Below are 25444 nucleotides of genomic sequence, written 5' to 3' on the forward strand. Positions count from 1 at the left end.
CATGCCCATTTAGGTGGATGTGGGATATATTCTTAAGCACCATTACTGGACTCCCCACCTGTCGCCGATGCTAGCGTAGAATTCTGGCACAGCCCCCTCTTAGCCCAGTCGGAGCCTTGCTAGACTACTTGCAAACCTGAAGGTTAGACATTTTTAGGGCGGGCAATTGATTACTGCTCCAAAAGGTTGATGGAAGTTGACTGCATGGGTCACTGGGTGAAGCACCAGCCTCTTATCTGTGGCACCTGGCTTCAAATCTAGTTGACACCCTAAAGCTCATGGTACGCATTATTATTCAGAACACTTGGCAGTGTGCTCCCTGCTATGGAAGGACCTAGGAATGAGCTGCTAAAAGAAAGCAAAATGTCTGGCATCCCTGGCCCAGGTGACCTTGCCAGGGCAGGGTGGAGGTCACTGGCTGCACCAAAGAGAGTGAATGTGCACAGCAGGTTCCTGGCCCATGCATGATCTATTTTCATTACTACCAAGTCCATTAACCTTTAAAAAAGCATGTTGCTCCATGTATGTTGCCAGAGGAAAGGAAACTGTGGTAGGAGGGATGAAGGGAGGGGAACAGAGGGCCAACCACTTCTTTTAAATATGCCTCTTCAGGGGGAGTTATAGTCCTAAATTTCCCTAGTGACTCCTCTGTGTATTTTTCCACTCTGCACGCCCACACACCACCTCTTGAGGTACAAGTGTTTAAACACAGGCCTCTCCTGAGCAAACTGAGTGCTGCCTGTCAACTGCAGGCCTGGGAAGGGTTGAATATGCAGCTTGACTCCCCACGGGAGGAAAGTTCCATTTAGTGCCACAGAAAAGGGGACCATTCGGCAGTGATGGGAGGCTTATTTCGCCTCTGATCACTGTACTTCACTGACGTGACAAGTCGTGGCAGACCTCCAGGGTGTTCCCATCCTGAACGTGCCTCTTGCTCTAGCAGAAATTGTCACCCACTCCCAACGCTGATCCAGTCCCACAAAGTGCAGAGTGCTGAGCATCCGCATCTCTCTTCGGACTTCATTAAGGTTGCATGTGCTCAGTACTGGATCAGGCTCTGTGCAATGTTTGTGTCCTGATGAGACCCAGCAAACTCATTTTATTTATGGCCTAAATCCCCAGCGAGAAAAGATTTTAATTATTGTTTTGTTTTTTTCTTTAAATCAATTGTTATTATAAAGTCTATGTCCCGGAGCCTGGCGTAAAGCCAAAAACCTGAAGTCTTTAAAACATCTCTGCTTTAAACCTTCTCCTCTAGAATTCAGATGGGGTGGCGAAGGGCTTGGATGTTTCCCGTTCCTCATTTGGGATCTAAATAGATCTAGTAAATATTCTGAAATACCAACCCTATTCTAGGTCTGAGTGGAAATGAGTGTGATACATTTCATGGGGCAATCCAGGTGGAATTCCTTAACCTTAATTTGAAATTCCTTGGACTCACCTCATTCCTTAGTGTCATTCCTGACTAGCAGCCATGGAATGATCCCAGTTACAAACATGGGGCGGTGCTACAAGAAAAACCTGCTTCAGAGAGTATAAAAGTGTCCTCCTTAGTCTGCTTAACAGCTAGGAATAGTGCCAGTGCTGCCACCTGCTTGTTCTATAGCAATATCTGCCCTGGTGCCTTGCAGCTCGTTTGCTTAGTATAACCCTGAATGCCCCGTGTGCTGTAATCTGCTTTAAAGAATAAGTTAGGAGCGCATCATAACCCCTTCCTCGCTGTATGAGTGCCTTCATGTCATCTTAAATAAACTCACCATGTCGATCCATGTTGGCAGTGAGCAAGGAGGAGGGGGGGCGGGTTGAACCACAGAATTGGTTTCAAAGAAACATCTTGCAAGCCCGTGCCTTCTGGGCCTGGTAGAAGCTCATGGTTGGGAAAATTAAGGCATCGTGACAGCAGAGGTCGGGTCCAGCTAGCAGGCAGAATCAAGCTACGTGTGGTGCCAACCTGGTGCTGGCTGTTAACACTTAGCAGGCGGAAAGCGCCTCACAGAGAAAAAGGAAATAGTGGAGTAGTGAGACAGGGGCTTCCTGCAGCAGCGAACCTGCAGGGTGTGGAAAGGAGTGGGGAGGGTTGTTTTATATCAATGGCTACAAATAATTGTTCCCATGCTGAGGATTTCATGCTTTAGACCAAAACCAAAGGAGTGACCTTACAAAGGGGCTTCCATCCTGGATCAGACTTGGACAGTCCACACATGAAGGAAAAGTATCTAGTGGGTTCCCATGTAAATCTGTCCGATTATTTGCCAACCTTGGGTCTGAACAAAGCCCTTTCTCCTGACACAGGGCCAGCGTGATAGTGGCCATTGCCGTCCACAGCCATTGAAACTGTTGTGCTGGCCCATCTTATATCTCAAGGCTTCAGTCCAAGCTGGAGTTAAATGAGAGGATGGGCCAGGAGGGAGAAAGCTATTATTACATAAGGCTAATAGCTTTGATAATCAGCAAACCAGACACAGGATAATTTTGACAAAGCCTAACATGTAACAGGACAATGCTTTTATGTTTCAACCACTGATTTCCAGCCTGAGTGGTGGGCACAAGACCAGTGTGGGAGAGGAGGGAGGGAGAGAAGCGAAGCGGGAGGGTGTGTATGTGTGGGGGAGAGGTTTCAAGAACCCAAATCCTTCCCATTGCAAATGTCCTGCAAGTTGCTCCCCCCTCCCATACGCTCCTTTGGTGGTCCCTAATGCAGATTCCATGAGACAAGCTTACGTGTACAGGCTCAGACAGTAGCCTGGCAACCAAGCTTCTCTCTCCTGCACACACAGTATTCAACGAAGCCCTGAAAGTTCACATGGAGGCTCCTCTGTGCTGCCAGGAACGTGTAGCCATCTGATGAGTGAGAGAAAGGGGTACACTGGGAATAAAAAACAACCCAAGGGAACAAGCAGAAGAACTAGAGTAGAAAGCAAACAGAGGAAGAAAGTGGGATGAGAGAGAGAACGGAGATGGGAGAGAAGAGGAGGAATGGAGAGAGAAGGAGAGGTGGCATAACTGCGCTAGTAAGTGGGGAGATGGGCAGAGAACGGGGGCACGCATCTTTCAGTCCATCACAAGGGAGTGCCAGCTAAAAGAACAAACAATGGGTGGGAACCACTGGTTTTAATGGAACAATGGTTCTCCCTGCTGCACCGGACTCATTAAAATAGCACTGAAATTCAGTGGGGCTTTCTCAGGGCTCGACTGAGCCTAGGAAAACCCCTCTCACTCTCCACCACACCTAAAAGAGGCAGAGGCTGGCCCTGAGAACTGGGCACCACTTTGTCACTGGAGCCTGAAGTGCCTGGGGCTTTGTCTGTTGAACCCCTTGGGAGGTGAATGAATTTCATTGTCAGACCAGGAAGCTGGGCAGAAGAGAAACAGATTCTGCTCCCCTAAAACCTCAGGTGAGCAGAGGGTGGAGCGGCTTGGGAAGCTGGCTCCCCACTTGTCCCTTTGAAGTAAACGATTTAATGGGAAGGGGTCATTGTGCTCTCAGTTTCCTGCAGCTTATTGGAAATGTAGGTCAAAATTTGCCATTCTGGTTGTGCAGCTTAGGCCCCTGTGGATGGGCAGCAAGGTCAGCCAGGCTTGCAGGGTGGGAGAGTGGTCACAAGCCTGCTTCCCTAAAACTACCACACGGGCAAGGCTTCTGCATGGCTTCGCAGAGCTCCACAGAGCCTAAGGCTCCTTGTTCTCTCGAAACCATTCGCTGGTTTTTATGTCTCAGGGGACCCTTCCCCTTGGTGTGCTGGGGCTGATGACTGTGTTTGTTTCCTTCCATTAGCATCATCACCATCATCATTTTCACCTTTTGTTTTTAACTTTGTTTTTCCTAACAGATAAAAGAGTTCTAACCGAACCCAAAAGTCACTGTAAGTCCTCATTTCATGGCCACTTTATTTCATTGTGATACATTACTTTGTTTTTTCTTTTGTTTGGTCATTGGCACCTCTGGTGTCAGCCTGGAACTAGAAAGCTCCATCTCCAAGGGCTTCTCTATGGAGTTCCTCCAGTGAGCAAGGGAGGAGAGAGCTGAAATACACCACAAAGGGTTAGCAGATGTTAAAGGGACAGTTACTCCATCATGCTTGAGAGACCTAAATTTAACCTATATTCTACGCATCAGTTTCTCTATTTACATGGGCTAAACTTTATTCTCAGTTACAACAGAATATATCCAAAGTAACCGAAGTCCATGAAGTTATTCCAAAATGAATGAGAACAGAATTTGTTTGTATACATATAAAAAAAGTTGGAATTTTTGGTTTGATTTGTTTTGCTTCAGAACAAGTGCTTTGATTCCCCTGCCCTGAATTAAAACCAGTGCCAGCAGTTTGTTCGTTTCCTAGCTCTGTTGTTATTAATGCATCCAGAGCAACTTAGGAAATAACACTTCTTTTCCGAGGAAGAGTTCTGTGTAGCTCAAAAGTTTTACCCTCCACCAACAGAAGTTGGTCCAGTAAAAGATATTCCCTCACCTACCTTGTCTGTCTCGTATCCTTGGGGCCAACACGACAACAACAACACTGCAAACTTCTTTCCTTGCCAGTTTTGTCTTTTTCCATATGACCAATGGTTTTTCTCTCCCAGGATTTCAGTAGAACAGAAACTAATGTGGTTTTATTTTCTTCCCTCTTGTGCCACTACATCCCCAGTCATGTCAGTGTTATAAGGTTTGATAGTGTGTGCTCCTTCTCAGTATTGCCAATCACAAATGTTCAAAAATCATGAGTCAGGCTCACTAAAAATCATGATACTGGCTTTAAAATCATGAGCTCATGTAAAAATAATAGATTTGGTGTTCTTGTTATTTGCTTTCTGAACCTTTAGGGTGCACTGGGTCACATTTTGAAGCTTTTTCCGCAGCCACAAGAGCTAGAAACTTATTTTTTCTTTAAGAATGAAGGATGAAATCATCACATATCCACTTGACTCCAGGAACTGGGGCTTTAAGGAAACAATAATTATAATGAGACCAATGATGAAATCATGAGCTTTGGCAACACTGCCTTCGAAAGGTGCAGAACATAAAACATGGATCAACATTTCTTGAAGACAGTGAATTTAACACATGTAAAGAAGAACACTTTAAAAATTGGATTCTTCCCACAGTTTAGAAGAGTTTTGGAGTACACAATAGCTCTGAAATACTTGTGTTCCATGAACATTTTTCAGTTCAGAAACACTTTGGGCCTTTCAGGTTCTTTGTGAGTGTAAGTTTCCAGCTATTCTCCTACCATCAAATTGGAATGTTTCTGTGATACTCCTACCCCTGCAAAAGGAATTCCCCCCCCCACACACACACACCCCAGAAATAAAAATAATCATAACAAACAGGCCTTGGTTCTGATCCATATACCTGACCCTGGCCCTGTACAGGTTAGAAACCATGAAGCTAAACTAAACATAATCTGAGAGCACCTGGAAATCAGGAAAGGAAAAAAGAAAAGAAAAGAAAAGGGGGTAAAATAAAGAGCATGAGTGTTCAGGCCAAGCTGTTTGATGTGTCTGGAGTAATTTTCTTGGAGGCAATGTTCAGATAAGACACATGTGTATGTCTCAGAAACAACAGCATCTGATTCTCTAATATGGCCTGACTCCACGCACTTGACACCAGTCAATGGTGGGTGCAGATTCTGTCTTTGACACTAAAATATGCTGGAGGCAAGACATTGATGCTGCAGGATCCTTGAGTTAGAATTCCTTCCCTTGGCAGAGTGGTGTAATCAGAACTCATTTAAAATCAAAGGAGAAAATACCCTGGATAAAATAGGTGTTAATTTGCTATTGAAGAATGAAAGGAAGGGAGTCAGGGATTTTAACAGCAGTCAGTGACAGAGGCAGAGATTCATGGGCCTGGTTCAAGCTTCCTCAATCCTACCATTGGACATTCCCAGGCTAACGTGACACATATTGGCTTAGGTGTCCCTGCAGCAGCAGCTGACCAAATCACCAGAGCAGCCATTCTGGAGCAGTTGGTCCTTTCCTTCTCTGAGCTGACACATCTACTGGTTTGAGATGGGAGCAGACAGAAGAATGCCCAGTGATCGCTCTATGGCATCTCTCCATGCACTATCCTATTAGCTCATTGCCATCTCTTCCATGTACATGCGTATCTTCTTTCAAGGCAGATTTCTTCATTCTCCTAAAGATCAAGAGTCACACTGGGTGTGGGTGTGTCTCTGTGTCTATATACACACACACACACACTCTGTGACTCTTGATTTTGGGGATACAGATATGTATATTCAACATGTTGCTCTCACTTTTGGACTGCACTTTGAATCCATTTGTTACCTTGTGCTAGCCCAGCCTCCCCCGCTCCCCCGCCCAGCATTTGCCAAAAGCTTGGGTTAATCCTAGAAGTAGTGGTGTCTTTTGTGCAAAGACAGTGGGTTGATCATGCAGGGATCCAGCTGTGGGTGGCACAGGTCTGATGGCAGATTCGTGCAAAGCCCCTGTTTCCTTAGTTTCCCTTTTTTCGTTTCTCTCTCCTAGTGTTGGAAACCACGGGGGATGTGGCCCTGTATGCCGGCCTGGTTGTGGCCATCTTTGTTTTCGTCGTCATCCTGATGGCCATCGGAGTGGTTGTGTATCGGCGCAGCTGCCGGGATTTCGACACTGACATCACAGACTCCTCAGCTGCTCTGACTGGAGGCTTTCACCCAGTCAACTTCAAGACCTCCAGGCACGGTAAGAAGAAATCAGCTGGCCTGCTCCTTTATATCATGTCCAGCAGTATCTTTGATCCCCCAGAGGAAGGCGGCTGAGGGAGGAAGGTGAAACCAAAATAAAGGGGCTCAGACTCGGGAGGAATAGGCCACATTGACAGGAGTTCATTTATTATCCAAGTGGGAGAGGTGAGTTGAAGTTCTCCTCATCTTTCCATTTCCTTCCTGTGTGAGAGAACCACAGTCAGCACTCCAGTACTAAAGAATCCATGATGCCAGAACCCTTTGCATACAGAAGTTTGTTTTGTGTGTGTGCTTCAGAAAACAAAAGAGGTTCAACTTCCTGCTTCACCAAAGCCACCACTGCAACTGAAATGAATTGGCACTTTCTTTGCAGTGACTTCCAGAGACCAAATTACCCCACAGGGCACTGCAGGGAAGCTTGCATTTCCACTTCCTGCACTGTACCAGCTCTGTGGGCAAACAGAGGACTTCAGGCTTCGTGCTTATCAATCTAGCACGGGGTGGTCAAACTTTTTGGCCCAAGGGCCACATCTGGGTATGGAAATTGTACGGCAGGCCATGAATGCTCACGAAATTAGGGGTTGGAGTGCGAGACGGGGTGAGGGCTCTGGCTGGGGGTGCGGGCTCTGGGGTGCAGCCAGAAATGAGGAGTTCAGGTTGTGGAAGGGGGTTCTGGGCTGGGGCAGGGTGTTGGGGTACAGGGGGGTGAGGGCTCTGGGTGAGGATACAGGCTCTGAGGTAGGACTGGAGATGAGGGTTTGGGGTGCAGGAGGGTGCTCTGGGCTGGGATCAAGGGGTTCAGAGAGCTGGAGGGGGATCAGGGTTGGGGGAGGGGGTTGGGGTGCGGGAGGGGGTCAGGGTGCAGGCTCCAGGCGGCGCTTACCTCAAGCAGCTCTCAGAAGCAGCAGCATGTCCCCCCTCCAGCTCCTACACGGAGGCGCAGCCAGGCAGCTCAGCGCGCTGCCCCATCCGCAGGTGCTGCCCCTGCAGCTCCCATTGGACGTGGTTCCAATGGGAGCTGCGGGGGCGGTGCTTGGGGTGGGGGCAGTGTGTGGAGCCCCCTCGCTGCCCCTACATGTAGGAACTGGAGGGGGGACATGCCGCTGATTCCAGGAGCTGTGCAGAGCCACGGCATGCACAGAGTGGGGCAAGCCCCCAACTGGAATGCTGGAGCGGGGCAAGCCCCAGACCCTGCTCCCTGGTGGGAGCTCAAGGGCCAGATTAATACATCTGAAGGGCCGGTTGTGGGCCCGGGGCCGTAGTTTGCCCACCCCTGATCTAGCACCTTTCATTGGCATTAAATTGCCCCCAAAACTTGTTTAAAATAAAAAATCAAATCAGAATTTCTATCTTAAATAGGCAGTAGGTCCGTTGGCTCTGAGCTGCTGTTGGAAGCATTTTCTTCTTCAGTACCGATAGGAGAGGGATTTCTGTCTGCCCTGCACGCTGACCTGACAGATCAGATTCCATTTGATTCCTGCCTATTAAGTCTCAATGGAGACAGAGGGTGGGTCAAGTCTCCATGTTCCCATAGGCTGAGAACTGAAGTAACAGGCGAGTTCATAGGTAGAGCTGGTTGGAAACATTCTGACAAAACAGTTTTTCATTGGAATGTGCTGATTTGTCAAAATCAGAACCATCTCCATGGAACACTTCATTTCTATGAAGTTCCTCCGGAAACCAGGTAGTCTTTGAAACCTGCCTGATTTCTTGCCAGCTCACCAGCCCCACCTGCAGCCCCAGGGCAGCCAGCAAGATGGACTGCCCCAGAGTCGGTGATGCCAGGGCTTCCTGGGTCCGTGGTTCTGGGGCAGCCCCACCAGTTCTGTCTCTGTGTCTGGACCCCGGCACTTGCCTTTTCATGGAGGACTTTCAAATTTGGGGGTTTAATTCTGAATTGGGGGGAAAAAAAACAAATTTCAAAGTATTGAAATCCTCTGCAAAACGGAATTACCAATCTTCACCCAGCTCGGCTCACAGGGTCATTTTATTTTTGAGCTTAAAAATAAGGAAACAAATCAAGCAAGATAATGACCTCATGTTTATACAGTACCTAGCACAGTAAGGCCTTGATCTTGACGGGGGCCTCTAGGCACAACAGGAATACAACTAATAAGGAAAGAGAACTGGTAGAAAGTATAAAGAACACAAAGCATTTCAGCTATTCAGCACGGGATGAAGTACCAACTCCTTTGTGAGAGTTGCAGGAGAGTCAAACTACTTTCAGATTCTTGTTAAACCTTCTGTACATACACTATGATGCAGCTTCTCCTTCATTCTTAAGGGAGTTTTGATACTGATTCTCAGTCCAGGCAGTTTCCTTTCAAGTAATTGATAAAAGGGAGACAGATCTGTTCAAAGTCCATGCTCCAGTCTCTTGCTTTATAACCTGCTTCTCCCAGGGACATGTCTTACACATCCTGAGCCCATTGTTTCACAAAGGCTAGGTTTCCGTGTAGGTCTCTTTTGATTTATGTTTAAATTCACAAGTTACTGAAGTTTTTGCCTTTTTCATCTTTGTTCGTCTTGCAGACAATCCCCAGTTGTTGCACCCTTCCATGCAGCCTGACCTAACAGCCAATGCTGGTATATATCGTGGCCCGATGTACGCCCTGCAGGACTCCTCTGACAAGATCCCAATGACCAACTCCCCCCTGCTTGACCCACTCCCAAACCTAAAGATCAAAGTGTACAACTCCTCCACAGCATCCTCCTCCCCCAGGCTGAATGACGGGGCAGACCTGCTTGGGGCAGTGCCCACGGGCACCTACCCAGGGGACATTGCCAGGGACAATCACTTTATGAACATAAGGAACAAGGCCATGGGCTCTCAGCATCTCCTCACCCTGCCCCGGGAGCATGGGAACAGTGCCACTGGCACATTTGGCTGCTTGGGAGGAAGGCTCACTATCCCGGATACAGGTAAGAGTCAGAGTGGGAGGTGCAGCTGTGGTTGCTGCTGTCCCAGTTGCTCTCTAACGTCAGCTAACTTGAGTAGTGAGGCCTGGTGATGTTGGCCTCTGGGTTTGAAGACAGTGTGGTGCTGATTAGGAATGAAAAATGCATCCAAATATCCCTTTCTGTAATGACATCCCCACTATGCTGCCGGCCTGTGTATCTCCCTAAGATAGAGTGGATTGGAATCAGTCACCATCGTGAGGTGACCATCATTTTGTATTTTTGCTACTCCAGTTGTAACCTGTTGGAGAGCATTGGAGGAAAACAAGCACCGCACTTCTTGTGCTAAGGGTTATCCTGTCTCTGAATGCTGCCTGACTGCAAGGAGTCTGGCGTGATTTCCATCTTGGCAGGCTAGAAAGTCTCTTAGGCCCTGCCACAAATTCAAGGATGGCTGCTTTCAAATCATATTGGTGAAAGCATCTGCGCCAGTAGCTGAAATAAACCCAACACATGATCATTTCACTGCACTTGCCAACTTACAGCTCACAGGCCTTACCTAGCTGCCTCTGAAGGTACCCACTTCTGATACAGACAGTTCAACACGATGGTATCTGACTTCCAGCGGCAGTAGCAGTCCCAGATTCTGGGAAGCTTTGGGTTAGAACAGCAGGAGGCTTCAAGCTCTCACACCACTGTCTGCACACAAGGGAGGCCCCCAGTTCAGTTTGCAGTGTTCCCACCATTTGAAATTAACCCATGAGGAAACTGGCTGTTCTCAGTGGGGTTTCATTCATTATTTCCTTTTTTTCTTTCCCCTAGGAGTGAGTCTGCTGGTGCCTCATGGAGCAATCCCACAGGGGAAGTTCTATGAAATGTACCTGATCATCAACAAGGCAGAAAACACACTGTAAGTTGAATGTACTGTACAGCATGCTGCAGTCTGCCATCACCATAACTACCACCTGAAGGAGATAGCATATCTGAATTCCCTCCTGCATCTCCGCTCTCATTTCCTGCTACTCTCTCCCTGGCTTCTTACTCGGACCAGGCCTCAGGCCTAGCCACACTCCATCTGTCTCTTTTCCTATCCTCCTTTTCACAGCTTCTTCAACTATGCCTTTTACACCTGGAACACCTTTCCTTCCTTCCTTTCTGAGATGAGCATCTACCTTTGCTTCATTCAAATCCGTCCTTAAAGCATTTCTTCCACTAAGCTTCTCAATTCTAGCTGCCAAACAAAGAAGAATTTATTTTTCGCATCGTTAACAATAAAAAAGCGTTGCTTCGTTGTGGTAAATTTCACCTGGTGCATTCTGTGTCTGAATTGGAGTGCTGTGTATGTGTGATTGTGAGCACTTTGAGTTAGCAACTATGTCTTCCTCTGTGCTTTATAGATCATCGAGCATTTTCTCTGGGGCTTAGTAAATAACAGATAAGGGTTTTTTACTTCTGCACCCAAAGATGCAGAGACTATTGCTGGTGACGTAGGGAAGAGGAGGGAAAGCAGTGTGTCTTGCTGTGCAGTTTGCTAATACGGCACAGAATGAGTTCTTTTGCCACTTGTATTTGTTTTGTGACCCATTGTCAGGGGATTTCTGTGCAGCACCTGGGCCTCTCATGAAGGCAGTGAAGATTCCAGAAGCAATGGCTACACTACAAACTTAGAATCTTTTGGCCACTTGTCTGTCCACTGTTCAGTATGTGTCCTCTGCCAAACAACTCCCTGGCTAGCTCTTCTACAGTATTTCCGTAGGCCAGCAGAACTCCTGATAGCAAACACAGTAGTTCAATTGCCAGTAATTGCTCATTGTCATCTACACAGGAACCCCAGTGTCTTTAACCACAGTAGAGCTGATTCTCCACTCCATGACATGTGGTTGTAACTCTGCTGGTTTCACAGTGTGGGAATCAGGCCCGTTAAGTTTAGAGGATGCCAGGTTGCCCCTCTCCTCAATTATGAGCAGCACACGTCAGCAATGTGCAGGCTGGCCGTCTTTCTTCAGGTGCATGACTTGGGTGGCATAGGCTAAATATTTTCTGCATGTGTTTATTCATCCCCTCCAGCTTACCTTCAGAAGGCACGCAGACAGTATTGAGTCCCATGGTGACCTGCGGACCCACTGGGTTGCTCTTGTGTCGTCCAGTCATTCTCACCATCCCTCATTGTGCGGACATCAACTCCTCAGACTGGATTTTCCAGCTGAAAACACAGTCCCACCAAGGAAACTGGGAGGTAATGTGCACTTTAATAATACAATGGAAACTAAATGTCATCTCAGAGCTCTACCTCAGTCAGCAGGAGACGCTGGAGGATGTGTGGGAATGCAGGCTGCAGAGCAGGTCACAGCAATTCCAGTCAGAGCCTTTTGAGGGATCGTCACTGTCAGGGAAAGGATAGGAGTTCAGATTGGGGCGGGGGTGTGGGGGTGGGAAGGGGCTGGTTGTCAGGTTTACTGCAGGGATGGAGTGCTGTTTGTGTGGAAAGCTCACAGCTGTTCTCGTGCTAGCTTGCTGCAGCACTACAGAAAGTGCCATGGTGAATGATGAGTGGAAAGTTTTCAGTGCCTATGCCAAACAAATTACTTTGGAGCAAAAGGGCTGACCAGGAACCTTTTGTTTTTAATCCCTCCCTTTAGGAAGTTGTGACCCTGGATGAGGAGACCCTGAACACTCCCTGCTACTGCCAGCTTGAGCCTAAGTCTTGCCATGTTTTACTAGACCAGCTTGGCACCTATGTTTTTGTGGGAGAGTCCTACTCCAGGTCAGCCATCAAGAGACTCCAGCTGGCTATCTTTGCACCTACCCTCTGCACCTCATTAGAATACAGCCTCAAAGTGTACTGCCTGGAGGACACACCAGACGCACTGAAGGTAACGCTGCCTGAGAGTTTGGGGTCACAAGTAAGCAACCCCCCACTGTCACTTTTTTCTATTTCCAGCCCCGTTTTAGTACCTGTGGATTTATAAGATCGTTTCACCATAGGGCAAATAATGAATAATCACTAAGCTATAAAAGTGTTTCTTTTTTGAACTCTGAATGTCTTGTCACTCTCCAGCTCTTTCTCATCCTAAAACTGCAGGGAAAAACACTGATTAATTGTGAGCATGTTCTGCTCCATGACAGGGGAAGCAAACTAGCTTAGAGCCTGGCAGTCCCAATGGGCAACAGACATAAATCCATTTTCGTTAGCCCAGCACTAACGTTAGACAATATATTCATCAGAGATTTTCAGGTAGGTTTATCTGCTGCACTTGATCCAGAGCTGGTATAATCCTTTGGAATCATGAAGTGATCTGTTACCTGAACTATGCTTTGAGTAGGTCACCAGCCCACAAGTTTGTTAGTCCTTGTGCAAATTTCTAAATATATAGGGCCAGACCAGACCACCAGCTGGTGTAAATCAGCATGGCTCCATTGACTGTGGTAGTTTACACCAGTTGTGACTCTGGCCTACAGTAACTGGTTAATATCAATCTTGCTGTGCATGTAAGTTTACTTATGAATACTGCTCTTCCAGCTGTCTCAGTCTCTGTATTTGGGCTACAAATTGCTTCAGCCTGCTCCTGCCATTGCTTCCAAATGTGGTCATGCTGGCACGCAAGATGCTGTGTGGTGTCTCTCGGAAAGGTCTGGCTCCAGGGAGAAAACAACCTGATGCAACCCTGTGAAAAATGACCAAAGTTAAATAATAAGCATGTTTACTGTGTTCCCCAGAGATCAGCCATAACATTTTCCATGGTCCTTGGAGGAAATATCGAGGAGAAGGGAGAGTGTTTCATAGCCGATATTGTGTGCCTTCTTTCTGCAGAGATTACACAAGGGCTTATGTTGTTGTCACTGCTGGAAGATTTTCTCTCCTTCCTGTGCTAATCAACCCTAAATTGATAATACCATGATAATACTCTGTTCACCACAGCTCCCACTGTCCCTGGCTTAGACACATTTCCCTATTTCTACTCGAGGATTCCTTGTCTGTCTGTCTGTGGTATATAATAATAATTAATAATAATATTAAACTTAGTTCTTATAAATCATCTCTTAATGTGGGTGCCTTGGGACCTTTGTGCTTGTTCCATTTATTTCCTGTGTTACTTTCTTACCCTTATGGTGATCTCTCTAGATGGGGTTCCACGCTTGGCAGTCTTATTGGATCTTATTTTTCTTATAAAAACAACATTGTCTTACACTGGTAAAATAAAGTTTAAAGTGGTGATGAAAAAAAGAACATGCTAGAAACCATCAGGTGTCTCTTGAACTGAAAATAACTATTGTGATTTGGGTTGTTATTGAAGCAGAGCAGTGCTCTGAACACTGGTGGCACGCACACACTTGTTAAAGTTCCCCACCTGTACATATTTATGAGATCCAGACCTTCAGACTACCTGAAAAATACGGCAGGGTCCAACGTCCAAACCCAAAACAATGTTTCTGGCCTCACTGTGTTGTGTGCTGTCTCGTTAACTCTTATATTACAACCAGCATCGTTCTGTTTTCAGATTCTAAAATATCCATGCGGTGACTTGTGAGGATGCACAGACTTTCACATCTAGGTTACTCAAATCCAAATCAGGATTTTAGTGGCTGAAAGTTGTTCCCATCTGATGACTGTTTGATGGCCTCTATGGAATGAGTTGATGTACTCAGTCCAGTTTCTGGTGAACAGGTGTCAACATCACACAATGTACTAGCATAGCTCCTTAGCAGACAGGCCAAGAATGGAATGAGGGAGAAAACTGAATTCCCATCTCCCCCTTAGAGAGGTGATCCTTTGAGTCAGGGTTTAGTTATATTGCCCAGACAGTATCTGGAAGCTTGCACTGTTGTAGCTCTTCTTTGGGACAAGTGGAAGAATTTATTCTCCAGGGCTGTCAACATGGCACATTTCACCAGCAAAACATTCATTTTAAAAAAGTGTTAATTCATTGGGGTCTAGCTTAGAGAGAGTGCGTTCTGTAGAATCAGAGTAACTTTCAAATGATCTTCCCTGTTGAAGGGCTGTAACGTACCCTGAAGAAGGCCCTGTGGGAAGCACAGCAAGGGCCATAAGCATTGCCTAGTCTGTTATATGTTAAAATATCGCTTTAGTGCAGGATGCTGTACCCTTGTTTTATCATTGCACCTGTGCAACTGTTGTAATTCTTAAGAGACACGTCACACGTGGATTTGAATTTCCCTGTATTTTGCTGATTACTGGGGCTAAACTTGGTGTCATTCTTCTTGTCATTTCAACTCTGGTTGGTTGGCTTGCATGCAGCACCAACCACTATCCATTATGTCAATACAGTATCTTCAAAACATACTAAACTTGAATGTAGTTGTTGTTGTTTTTGTACTTTGCAAAGTTTTTTGGCAGAGTTCATTGAACAGTGTGGACCCTGCATTGACATAACGCTGCCTTAAAAAACTCATGTGCTCCACTTGATAGTAGTGACCTTTGATGTCATGGCTTCCCATCCTCTGTCTGCCCCATAGGAAGTGCTCGAACTGGAAAAGACTCTGGGTGGCTACCTGATAGAGGAACCCAAGCCACTACTCTTTAAAGACAGTTATCACAACCTACGCCTCTCCATCCATGATATCCCCCACTCGCTGTGGAAGAGCAAGCTGCTGGCTAAATACCAGGTGGGTGGCCAAGTGGTAATATGAGTCACATGGAATTTTCATGTGTAGCAGTACACTGGAACATTAGCTGCTTGTGCAGAGGTTGGTGGGGAGGGAAAGGACAGGGCGGAATGATCCGAAGGTGCCCCCAAAACGGAAACTTTACTAAAATGGTCCCTACAGAAACAACAGCTATGGAGCAATTATTCATCCATCTGTTTGTAGAAGAGAACACCCAGTCACACAGGGACCCATGTGTTGTGCTCACTCATACATAATTAAGCAATAACGCATGAATGACAGTGTATATATGCTGTGTGTGTTTGTGTATATATATATTATATCAATATTTGAATGCCAGCAGCAATCCAGGCGCTTAAGTATGTTTGGATTATGCTTTACGTGATCTGATAAAGATCTGTGATCATGCCTTTGATTGTGATAAGTAAGCAATGTTCATACTATTGAGATCTAGAAATCCAGCACTTTGCCTAATCACTTTTTTATCTACTCAAGATTTAGGGCTTCCCCATCTACTCCTGATTATCTGCTAAGAGAGTGATACAGCTCTCTGCTTTCTCAGGCTGTCTTCTAAGGCAGTGGCTCTCAACTTTTCCAGACTACTGTACTCCTTTCAGGGGTCTGATTTGTCCTGTGTACCCCACGTTTCACCTCACTTAGAAACTACTTGCTTACACAATTAGACATAAAAATACAGCTTGTACTGACTTCTCTAGTGCTTTTTATGTAGCCTGTTGTAAAACTAGGCAAATATTTAGATGAGTTGATGTACCCCCTGGAAGACCTCTGTGTTCCCCCAGGGGTACACTTACTCCAGGTTGAGAACCACTGTTCTAAGGGAAGAAGGCAGCAGGGGAATTTTCATTTACCATATTTGACTCAGGGTCCCAGCATGGCAGCTGGGTCACTGTCTGTCAGCTTTCCCTGTCCCACCCTGCCAGTTGTCAGCACAGAACGATCCCTATCTCCTGCCAGTCAATGTAGAAGCTGGGAAATCTAGAATATGACTTAAAAGCAAATCTATATGGTATTCACAGGGCTGTGTGGCCATTATTATGGTAATAATTGGAGATATACCAATCTCCTAGAACTGGAAGGGACCTCGAAATGTCATCAAGTCCAGCCCCCTGCCTTCACTAGCAGGACCAATTTTTGCCCCAGATCCCTAAGTGGCCCCCTCAAGGATTGAACTCATAACCCTGGGTTTAGCAGGCCAATACTCAAACCACTGAGCTATCGCTCCCTGGTTGTTGTACAGTTAATTGTCAGGCACCTAGAACCTTTTTGGGAGGCATTAAAAAAAATTACCACTTAAATAATTTCAAATATGAAAAAACCCAATGGGTTTTAGTCAGGAAGCCCTTTCTGTATTTACGAAGGGTTGTTGAGATTTGTGTAACATTCTACTGAACTAATCTGCTGTGACAGGAAATCCCCTTTTATCACATCTGGAGTGGCAGCCAGAGGGCTCTGCACTGCACCTTCACCCTGGAGAGATACAGCCTGGCTTCCACAGAGCTCACCTGCAAGATCTGCGTCCGGCAGGTGGAAGGGGAAGGGCAGATATTCCAGCTGCACGCTACACTCGGAGAGGTGAGCAAAGAGAAGGGGAAGAGAGCAGGGAGGCCGTGCCCACTCATCGTTATAGCTGGGAGGGCAGAGGAAGGAGCAGGGTCTGATGATATCTCTTCTGAGGGTATTAATCTGAATTCCCGGGGCTGATTCTGATCTGAGTTTTCCACCAGTGTAATTCTGTTGATGTCAATAAAGTGGGTGCTAATATGTGTGGTGTAAGTGAGAGGTACAGAGAAAAGCCCACTGAATTGAATGATCATCCAGTTACAGCTATTGCTGAGATACCAGCAGATTCTGGCAGTAACAGCAAAGGGGCTAAGAATTTGTTACCCTGCTTTTGAAAATATCGATGCGACATTGATTTTTGGTACATGAGCAACCCCTAGAACACTCACCTGTCGATCACGAAATAATAGCACATAACCTCTGCTGTGTACGAGTTCTGTTTCCCAGAGTCTGTTTTGGGGATGGCACTAAAATGCCAGTTGGCATTCCCCTCTCACAGCCAGGTGAAAGTGTGCGCTAACCAATAAGATGGGAGTGAATGAAGAGGCCAAGGGCTGGGCTTTGGTAGCCAGTGCATTTGGAAGAGTTACTGGGAATTTCAGGGCTTTAATATTTGTGCAGCCCTGAAAATGTGCTCTGATGCTGCTGGCTCTGCTCCAAATTGTTTAGCCACATGCACTGATATTTGGAGGTTGCTTCCGACTGGATTCACTGAAGGGACCCTTAGGGGAAGAGCTTGGTGTCACTAAGAACTAGCTGCTTCACTGTTATATTTTGTGGCATGTTATCCACCTCTCTCTTTTTGTTTCTGTTCTTGGACATCCGAGCCGAATGCATTTTAGTGAATGTTACAATCTTGTATCTCTCTTTCCCTGTCCCAATCTTTTTTTTTTTTATGGTCTGTCTGAGTCTCTCTGTGATCCCAAGTTATCTTTGCTGCTGGATAGTTTTTGAAAGCACTGCTGAAATTCCACATAAAGAAACACAATTATCCCTGCTCTTGGGCAGGAATGCACAGACCCTGAATTGTGGGCAGGGTAAGGTGACAAGGGGGGATGCAGTGCAGGCTGATAAGGGAGGAGTTCTCCATTGAAATCTTTTTTTCTTAAAGCATTCTGAAATGTTTTTTCTCCCAGAATGCCAGCTCCTTTGATGCCTTCTGCTTGCACCATGGCAGTGCTGTGACTACCCAGCTGGGACCCTATGCCTTCAAGATCCCGCTATCCATCCGGCAGAAAATCTGCAACAGCCTTGATGCCCCCAATTCAAGAGGAAATGACTGGAGACTTCTTGCTCAGAAACTTTCCATGGATCGGTGGGTTTCAGTTCGCTGTATACAGGGGCGGCTCCAGGCCCCAGCACGCTGGTCCCACAGCTTCGGAGGACCTCCCGCAGGCACGGGCGGCAAAATTCCTAGAGCTGCCCCTGGCTGTATAGCACTAGATGCTTGGCTCTCACCTTCCTGCCTCACACCTGTCATTTGGGAAAACAGAGTTTTGTATTTCCTTGTTACTCTGCACTCTCCCCACATTCTCCTCTGAGGCAGAGTGGCGGGGGCTGGTGTGACCCAGGTGTAGAATCATAGAATCATAGACTTTAAGATCAGAAGGGACCTCCTGCACAACACAGGCCACAGAATCTCACCCACCCATTCCTGTAACAAACCCCTGACCTATGTCTGAGCTATTGAAGTCCTCAAATCATGGTTTAAAGGTGCAGAGAATCCTCCAACATGATTACGTGCTGGGTGTTTAGTGCCCATTGTTTTACATTTATCAGAAACAGTCTGAGAGCGGATTTGCTCCAGCCCCCGGAAGGCGCTCTTGCAGCATTGCTAAGTCTCAAGGGGCAGTTACCAACTTACAGGGGCAGCCTTGGAAAGTTATTATCTTGCACAAGCCTCGAGGAGAGTGTCTGACCAACAACACAGAAACCTCTCAGGGCTTTGCAGACCCCAAGTATAGCACTTTGGGAATCCAGCGCTGTTTCTCTGATGGCACAAAGCCGGCAAGCATCGAGAATGATAGTGAGCTTATAAGGGAAGGGAGGGGGAAGGAATAATGTGTGAAAGAAGACACAAAAATGAAGCACTGGTGACTCAGAAATAACACTGTGTAGCACTAGATGTACATTCAGGAACTACTTTTTGTGAGGTAGGGCTGTGCTATTATCCCTGCTTTACAGATGGGGAGCTGAGGCACAGAGAGGGACAAACAATTTCTATAAGGGTACACAGTGATTCAGTACTTGAGAGAGAATTAGAGCTCGCGAGTTTCTGATTCCCAACCCTGTGCTCCTTCCGCTCAGCCACAGTGCCTTGAGACCTGGAGGGTGGGGAAGTTGATATTCCCTGTTGGGTTTGAATGGTGCTTTCCCCCCTTCGAATTCATACTATAGAGACCGGGGTGATGTGCATCTAGTTAGATCCTGGACTGGCTGAACATTCCTAAAATTCTGCCATGATTGTGCAAAGCAAGTGCCTCCGGCCAGGGACCTTAATGGCTCTTGGGCTATTCTGTTTTTGGATCTCACTTTGGGGGCAGGGGTAGAGAGAGCATTTGTAATTTTAATAAAATAAAATATGCCTTGCTTTTCCATGAATGTTTTCTGCATCAGTGCTGTATAAGAAATGTAGATGATGCCCTGAGGAGCCCTGCATTTCAATTATGCCATTTCCATCCCAGTGCACATCAGAGAGAATTACCCAGATTTGCTCCAGAGTCTAATACTCTGGCCTCCTTTCCCAACACCCCTTTCTGCTGCCTTCAGACCATACCAATAGGGTAAATGTGTAAAGTTAGACACAGCTTTCTCTCTCTCTTCGTTCACAGGTATCTGAACTACTTTGCCACCAAAGCCAGCCCAACAGGGGTGATCCTGGACTTATGGGAAGCCCAGCACCAAGACGATGGTGATCTCAATACCCTGGCTAGTGCCTTGGAAGAGATGGGCAAGAGCGAGATGCTGGTTGTCATGGCAACAGAGGGGGACTGCTGATGTTACTTTCAAGTAGCTGGTAGTCTTCAGGCAATGGATGAGAAAGACAGAGTGGAGGGGGGAGAGAAGGAGGAGGAAGAAAATAGGGAACAGCCTTTCCTGAACTGATGGGGAAGGGTTGTGGGAATGGGGCCAATTTCTACTTTGTGTCTGGTGGGTTGCTGATCTGTAGCTAACAATGAGGGGTAAAGGCAAACTCCTTCTCCCACTCCTCCCTCACCAAGTCACTATCCGCCTTAGAGATCCAACCACACCGTTTACAAGCAATCCAAGTGTTAAACAGGCTCTCCTCCTCCTGGCCATCCTCCGGAGTGCGGCGCAAGAGCAGTGCCTCTTTGGTGACCATGATGACAGCCATTGGTGGAAGTGGGCAGCTGCTTCCGCCATAGCATGCAGGAATATAGGGCTTCTAGAGTCTGGGTTGAGGTTTATTTTTGTTTCATTTGGGGGGGGGGGGTTCTTCTCCCCCACACCTTTGTTGTTCTTCTTTAATGGCATTTATGCTTAGAAGACTTGAGTACAATCTAGCCAAACTGCTTACTTCTGTCAAATGCTTCAGACAGCTTATTGAGGGGAAAAAAAGGAAAAAAACCAGTTTCTTAGGAAACGCAAATAATTTATTATCCAGATCTTTGGATGAGTCCTTTTTAAAAAAACAAAAACATTAAGTCTTTTGTGTATGAGCAAGAGCATCAGTCTGCTTTGCGTGAGAATGAGAGAGAGACAGAGAGAGAGATTTAAAGTAAAACACTTGTGAGAATTAGTAATGAAAACACACACACAAAAAGTCAAGAACAACTTGTTTCCATATCTCTGGACCCTTGCTGAAGTCAGATTGGTTAAGTGCCTAGAGACCCACGTGGCACAGAAAGGACAAGCTGAGCCCTCTCCCTTATGGCTGCAGCACAATGCAAAGAGGCCACTTAAGCAACCAGCTCACAGAAGAACAAACCCCATGTCTGGAAACAAGGTTAAAGGGACATTGTTGCTCTTTTCACGGTTTTCTTCAAATGGCAACTAAAGTCCTCAGCATTGTTACAGAAGCTGAAACCTCTCACAACCTTCTCCCCCCTCTTTTCAGGGATCATTCCCTCCCAATCCCATCTCATCTCTGTTTGAATCAGAGAGAAGAATGTGGCTTCAGAACATTAGCTTCTTTTTGTGTGCACCAGTGTCATCGTTTCAGTGGAATGATAATGAACAAAGGACACTTTCAGCTGCATATCAGGGAAAAATGTATTCATTGTTGGAGTGTGGAAGTCTCTCCCAGAAGATGCAGTAGACACCCTCAAATGTGAGATGATTAAAACTAAACTGCAGGGAATACTCCTGCACTGGCAGGAAATTGGACAAGATGAGCATTACTGGTAATGGGCCTTTTCCTAGTTCCTATGCAATCAGTACAGCTCTGGGAGTTTCCTTTGTTAGAAAACTCACTAAACGCCCAGCACAGCCAGCAAAGGGAGGACAAGAGGCTACAGTAGCGGTTTGTTTTTCTTCTCTTATTTGGGTTATTTAGGAGGGAAATTAAGTGTATGGCTACACTTACAAATCTGCAGCGCTGGTAGTTGCAGCGCTGGTCGTCCAGCTGTGCAGGGCCAGCGCTGGTGTGTGGCCACACTCACAGCTACCAGCGCTGGTGTGTGGCCACATTTGCAGCGCTGTTGAGAGTGATGCATTATGGGCAGCTATCCCAGCGTTCAAGTGGCAGCAACGTGCTTTTCAAAAGAGGCGGGTGGGGTGGGGTGTAGTGTGACAGGGAGCGGGCGAGAGAGAGAGAGTGGATTTTTGGAGCCAACACTGTGTATCGGCTCCCTGACTTGAAAAATCAGAACATGTTCCCGATCCCTTACCCTTAACTCTTAACTGCAAACAGCCTGCAGCCAATGGACTCCCTCTCTCCCCTCTGCCCCGTTTCTGTCAAGCAAACACTCACTCCCTGCCTGCCTCATTATCTCATTTGATTGTTCACAGATTGATCACAGCAAACAGGAGCTGTGTTTGTAGATAAGCAGCTCCGGGATCAACTTAGCTATAGAGCTCTGAGTTCACAACAAAACAAAGAGAGGCTGCATAACAAAACAAAGAGAGTAATTTATAAAAGCATTCTGGGATACATCCTTATACCCTGGAGGCCAATAACAGCGCTGGTGTGTGGCCACACTTGATGACCAGCGCTGCAGCACCAGCGCTACAATCTTTATTCCCCATGCTGAGCCAGGTGTACGGCCAGCGCTGCAGCCAGGGAGTTGCAGCGCTGGATGTGCCCTGCAGGTGTGGACACTTACTAATTGCTGCGCTGGAAAGCCTCCACCAGCGCTGCAACTCGCAAGTGTAGCCATACCCTTAGTGCTTTCACACACTGGTGAATTCATTGAAAGCTAGTTAGCATCTATGGGGCATCCTCCATCAGATTGTTACAATTCTGGGGTGGGTCAGATTTTGGAGCCCAAAGTATGTAAGATCTGTATTTTAGGGGGAAATTCTTTTAGGACATTTGGGAAAGAAAGAAACTTGTTAGGATAAATAGACCTTCATATCAACAATGTAAATACACACACTCACTGATACAGTTGTGGACTAACACACAGCAACATGCCACCATCCATAAGCCAAGACTGTAAAAAATGGGAGCCTACAGTTAGGCTCCTAAATCTATATTTTGGCACTTTAAACAAGTGGTTCCCACTGGGAGGAGTGTTGAGTGAGAAGGGGTTATTTTTACAAAGCAAGGTCCAGTGGCCTGGGATATAGAGGTTAGTTTGAAGACCACATCATTTTAAAGTCCTCATAATCAAATCCATCTTTTGATACAATGTTTTGCAAAATCTTACTTTGATAAATTGATTGAAATATGCTTGTCCTGAACACTGGCCGAGAGACCATAAACAGTAGTGCAGCAAGTGGGAGAGGAGTTTGGCATGGTCGTGCGGTGGTCAGTGATCTGTAAGAGAATAAACAGCACATTAATGAAATTCATAGGTGGTACAAAACTAGAATGTGTTGCAAATACCAGTGAAGAAAGAGAACTAATACAAAGGAGACCCAGTGAGATTGGAAACACTGTCTGAAGATAGCAATATGAGATTAAAATTGGAAAATGCAGCTGTTTTATCGGCAGAAAAAGATCATCTGAAACACAAACTCATTGGGAAAGAAACCTGGCAAGCACTAATGCTAAATTAAATTGTGGGGTGGGGGAAATAAGAAAACACTGCAAATTAGACATTTGCCGCACCATGTGGCAGCAAAAATTATCAATGCAACACAACGGCATATGCAGTCAGCATTGAGTCATGAGGTCATAGTGCTACTGCTATGGCATACTGCATGCAGTCTTCAGTGCAACAGTACCAGAAATACATTGATCCAACTGTAAGGAGATAGGAGAAGGGCAATAAAAATGATTAGGCGTTTGATGGAGGGACTGACTGAGAAAAGACTGAGAACTAAGAACCGACTCCTCCAGACTTGTCTACACTTAATAAAATGAATTTGGATTAAACCAGGGTGTGAATTTAAAGTGCAGTAACTATTCCTGAATAACTCCATCTGTAGACAAGCTGGTGTAAATTGTCTGCAGTGGAGCTACATCAGTTGAGGATCTGGCCTATAATCTGTCAAACTATTTATACACACTAAAGGGTGTATAAATCTACACATATTTGAGGGGTGTAATCACCAAGCAGGGGAAGATGAACTATTTAGGGTGACACAAGCAGATATAAGTAGGAGTAATGGAGAAATTGAGAAAAGGTGAGGAAAATTCCTAACTGGGGAATTAGGCTGGGGAATTTGTGGACCATTTAAAATTACACTGGACAAATATTAGAATATGTATAGTAGAAGACCGTCCCTCACTAATCTGTCTGGGTAACCTAATTTGTCTGGGAAGGATGGCATGGAGCTCAGTGGTTCTCCCTCTTTGAACTTAGCAGTTCCTTTCTTTCCTACATTAAAAGTGCTCTGATGAAGTGAAGGTTGGTTACATAACAAAGCTGATTTTAATTAAGGGGTATCCATGAACACAACATAAGTTTCATCTCCAGGATGTGGTATTTTAATGAAAGAAAAATATTCTGAAGGGTACTTTGAATAGCCACAAATGGAAATATTTTACTCTGGTTACTGCCTCTTAAAAGTTTCTCCTCCAGGATAAACATGTCATGACACAAACAACACAGCATTATATTGTGGTGCTGCTGCATCTGCTCTGAAACGCCCAATGCACTCACCACAAGATCTTTGTGGCCAATAATGTAAAACTGTACAGAATACAGTGAGCTTCCCATCATGCATTTCCCCATTTTCCTCCATCCAGTCCACCATCTGTGGTATAATTATATAGCTAAAGAAAAAGTAAATGCAAACTCAGGGAGCTAGTGCATAACAAAAGAAGACATTGCCCTTATGAGGTAGTTTGGTATTTCCTCAGGATCTAAACCTCCAGTTGCTTAATTCTTTGGCACACAAGTACTTGGAAGCCTGTTTCCATCTCTAATGCTTCCAAATTGACAGCAGACAGTAGGAAAAGGGACCCACAGGGGAGAACGCTGGCAATACTTGTTCATCTACTTAAACAACCACATTGGGAATGGATGGATTCGTTGTACAGAGGTACCATACAGTGGCAGAACAAATCAGCTCCAGTCAGTCTTGAAACTTGATTGAAAAGGACAGTCTCAGAGCTTGGAGCCTCGCCTACACGTAGGAGAGGCTGTACCTTCTTGCCTGATTAGTCAGATGGAAGCAATTCTGGGTTTTTTGTTTTTAAATACTGGGACCATTTTTATGGTGAAAACACAATCTGTTTTCTTCAGAAGTCCTTGTATAAAGAGTTTCTTTGCCAGCACTTCAGCCATTTTCTCCTAGGTGTACACTTGTGCTGTGAATTTCAGTGTCGTTGGTGTAATTCGCAAACAGAAACATCTTTTGTTTCACACCCAAAATGTGCATTAAATATGTATATTTAATTTCACTTTCCCCTTTTTTAATTGCAAAAGGCCGCTAAAACCTGGAAATCTGTATATATCTGTAGGTAATATACAGATCTGGATATGTATCCAAAGTTTTCGATGTATATCTTAGATGATTTAAAAGTTTCATTAAGACTCAGAACTGACTACTTGGATAGATCAAATGCTCCAATGTAGCTGAAAATATTTTTGTGTGGCTGTTTTTTAAAAAACAAACAAACAAAACCTCTTAAAGCAAACAGTGTGACTGCACGGTATTCAGGAAGTTTGACAAACCTAACCTTCTATCACAATCCCATTTCCCAATGCTGGGGACTGCGTTGGGAGGAGAGCTCCAAGCTTATCTGACATTTCTTTGTGTTATTACGTCAACAGGATTTTCAATGTGTTGTGTAGACTTGGCTAGAAAACTGAGGGACTGATCCAGTTCCAGTTCCCCTTAAAGACTCCTGTTGATTTTGGAGGGAGTTGAATATGGCTGTAATATAGAGAGAGTTCTACCAGTCTGTGTGACTCCATTTCATAATGATGTGTTGAAATTTTGCTTGTAATCTGAACAAAATAAGCAAATATGGGAAGTAATGTAGGAAGTGATAAAGCACTCAGCTAATACACAGACATTTTAACATTTTCAAAGCTACCGTAAATAACCTGTCATTGTTTATTTTCTTAGAAATTCAG

At 45.6% G+C, this 25444-nt stretch overlaps 1 protein-coding gene across 3 annotated transcripts in view; it reads left to right on the top strand.

The window, feature by feature from the left end:
- UNC5B (unc-5 netrin receptor B) overlaps positions 1-21377 on the top strand; it is a 147116-nt gene extending 125739 nt beyond the window's left edge. Inside the window, exons 8-17 of one of the 3 annotated variants that reach the window (XR_005583220.1) lie at positions 3831-3863; positions 6490-6684; positions 9219-9608; positions 10407-10494; positions 11652-11820; positions 12224-12457; positions 15060-15209; positions 16638-16802; positions 17968-18105; positions 19622-19753. Coding sequence is in view for 2 of the 3 variants with exons in the window: in XM_039483049.1 (XP_039338983.1) it covers positions 3831-3863; positions 6490-6684; positions 9219-9608; positions 10407-10494; positions 11652-11820; positions 12224-12457; positions 15060-15209; positions 16638-16802; positions 17927-18105; positions 19622-19787 (1769 nt within the window). In the remaining variant the exon portion in view is untranslated. Of the gene's footprint in view, positions 1-3830; positions 3864-6489; positions 6685-9218; positions 9609-10406; positions 10495-11651; positions 11821-12223; positions 12458-15059; positions 15210-16637; positions 16803-17926; positions 18106-19621 lie in introns of all 3 variants that reach the window. The other 2 variants (XM_039483049.1, XM_039483050.1) reach the window with 2 other exon arrangements.
- The last annotated feature ends 4067 nt before the right edge of the window (positions 21378-25444 follow it).

This window comes from Mauremys reevesii, linkage group 7 (genome assembly GCF_016161935.1).
Source record: "Mauremys reevesii isolate NIE-2019 linkage group 7, ASM1616193v1, whole genome shotgun sequence".
Classification (NCBI taxonomy): domain Eukaryota; kingdom Metazoa; phylum Chordata; order Testudines; family Geoemydidae; genus Mauremys; species Mauremys reevesii.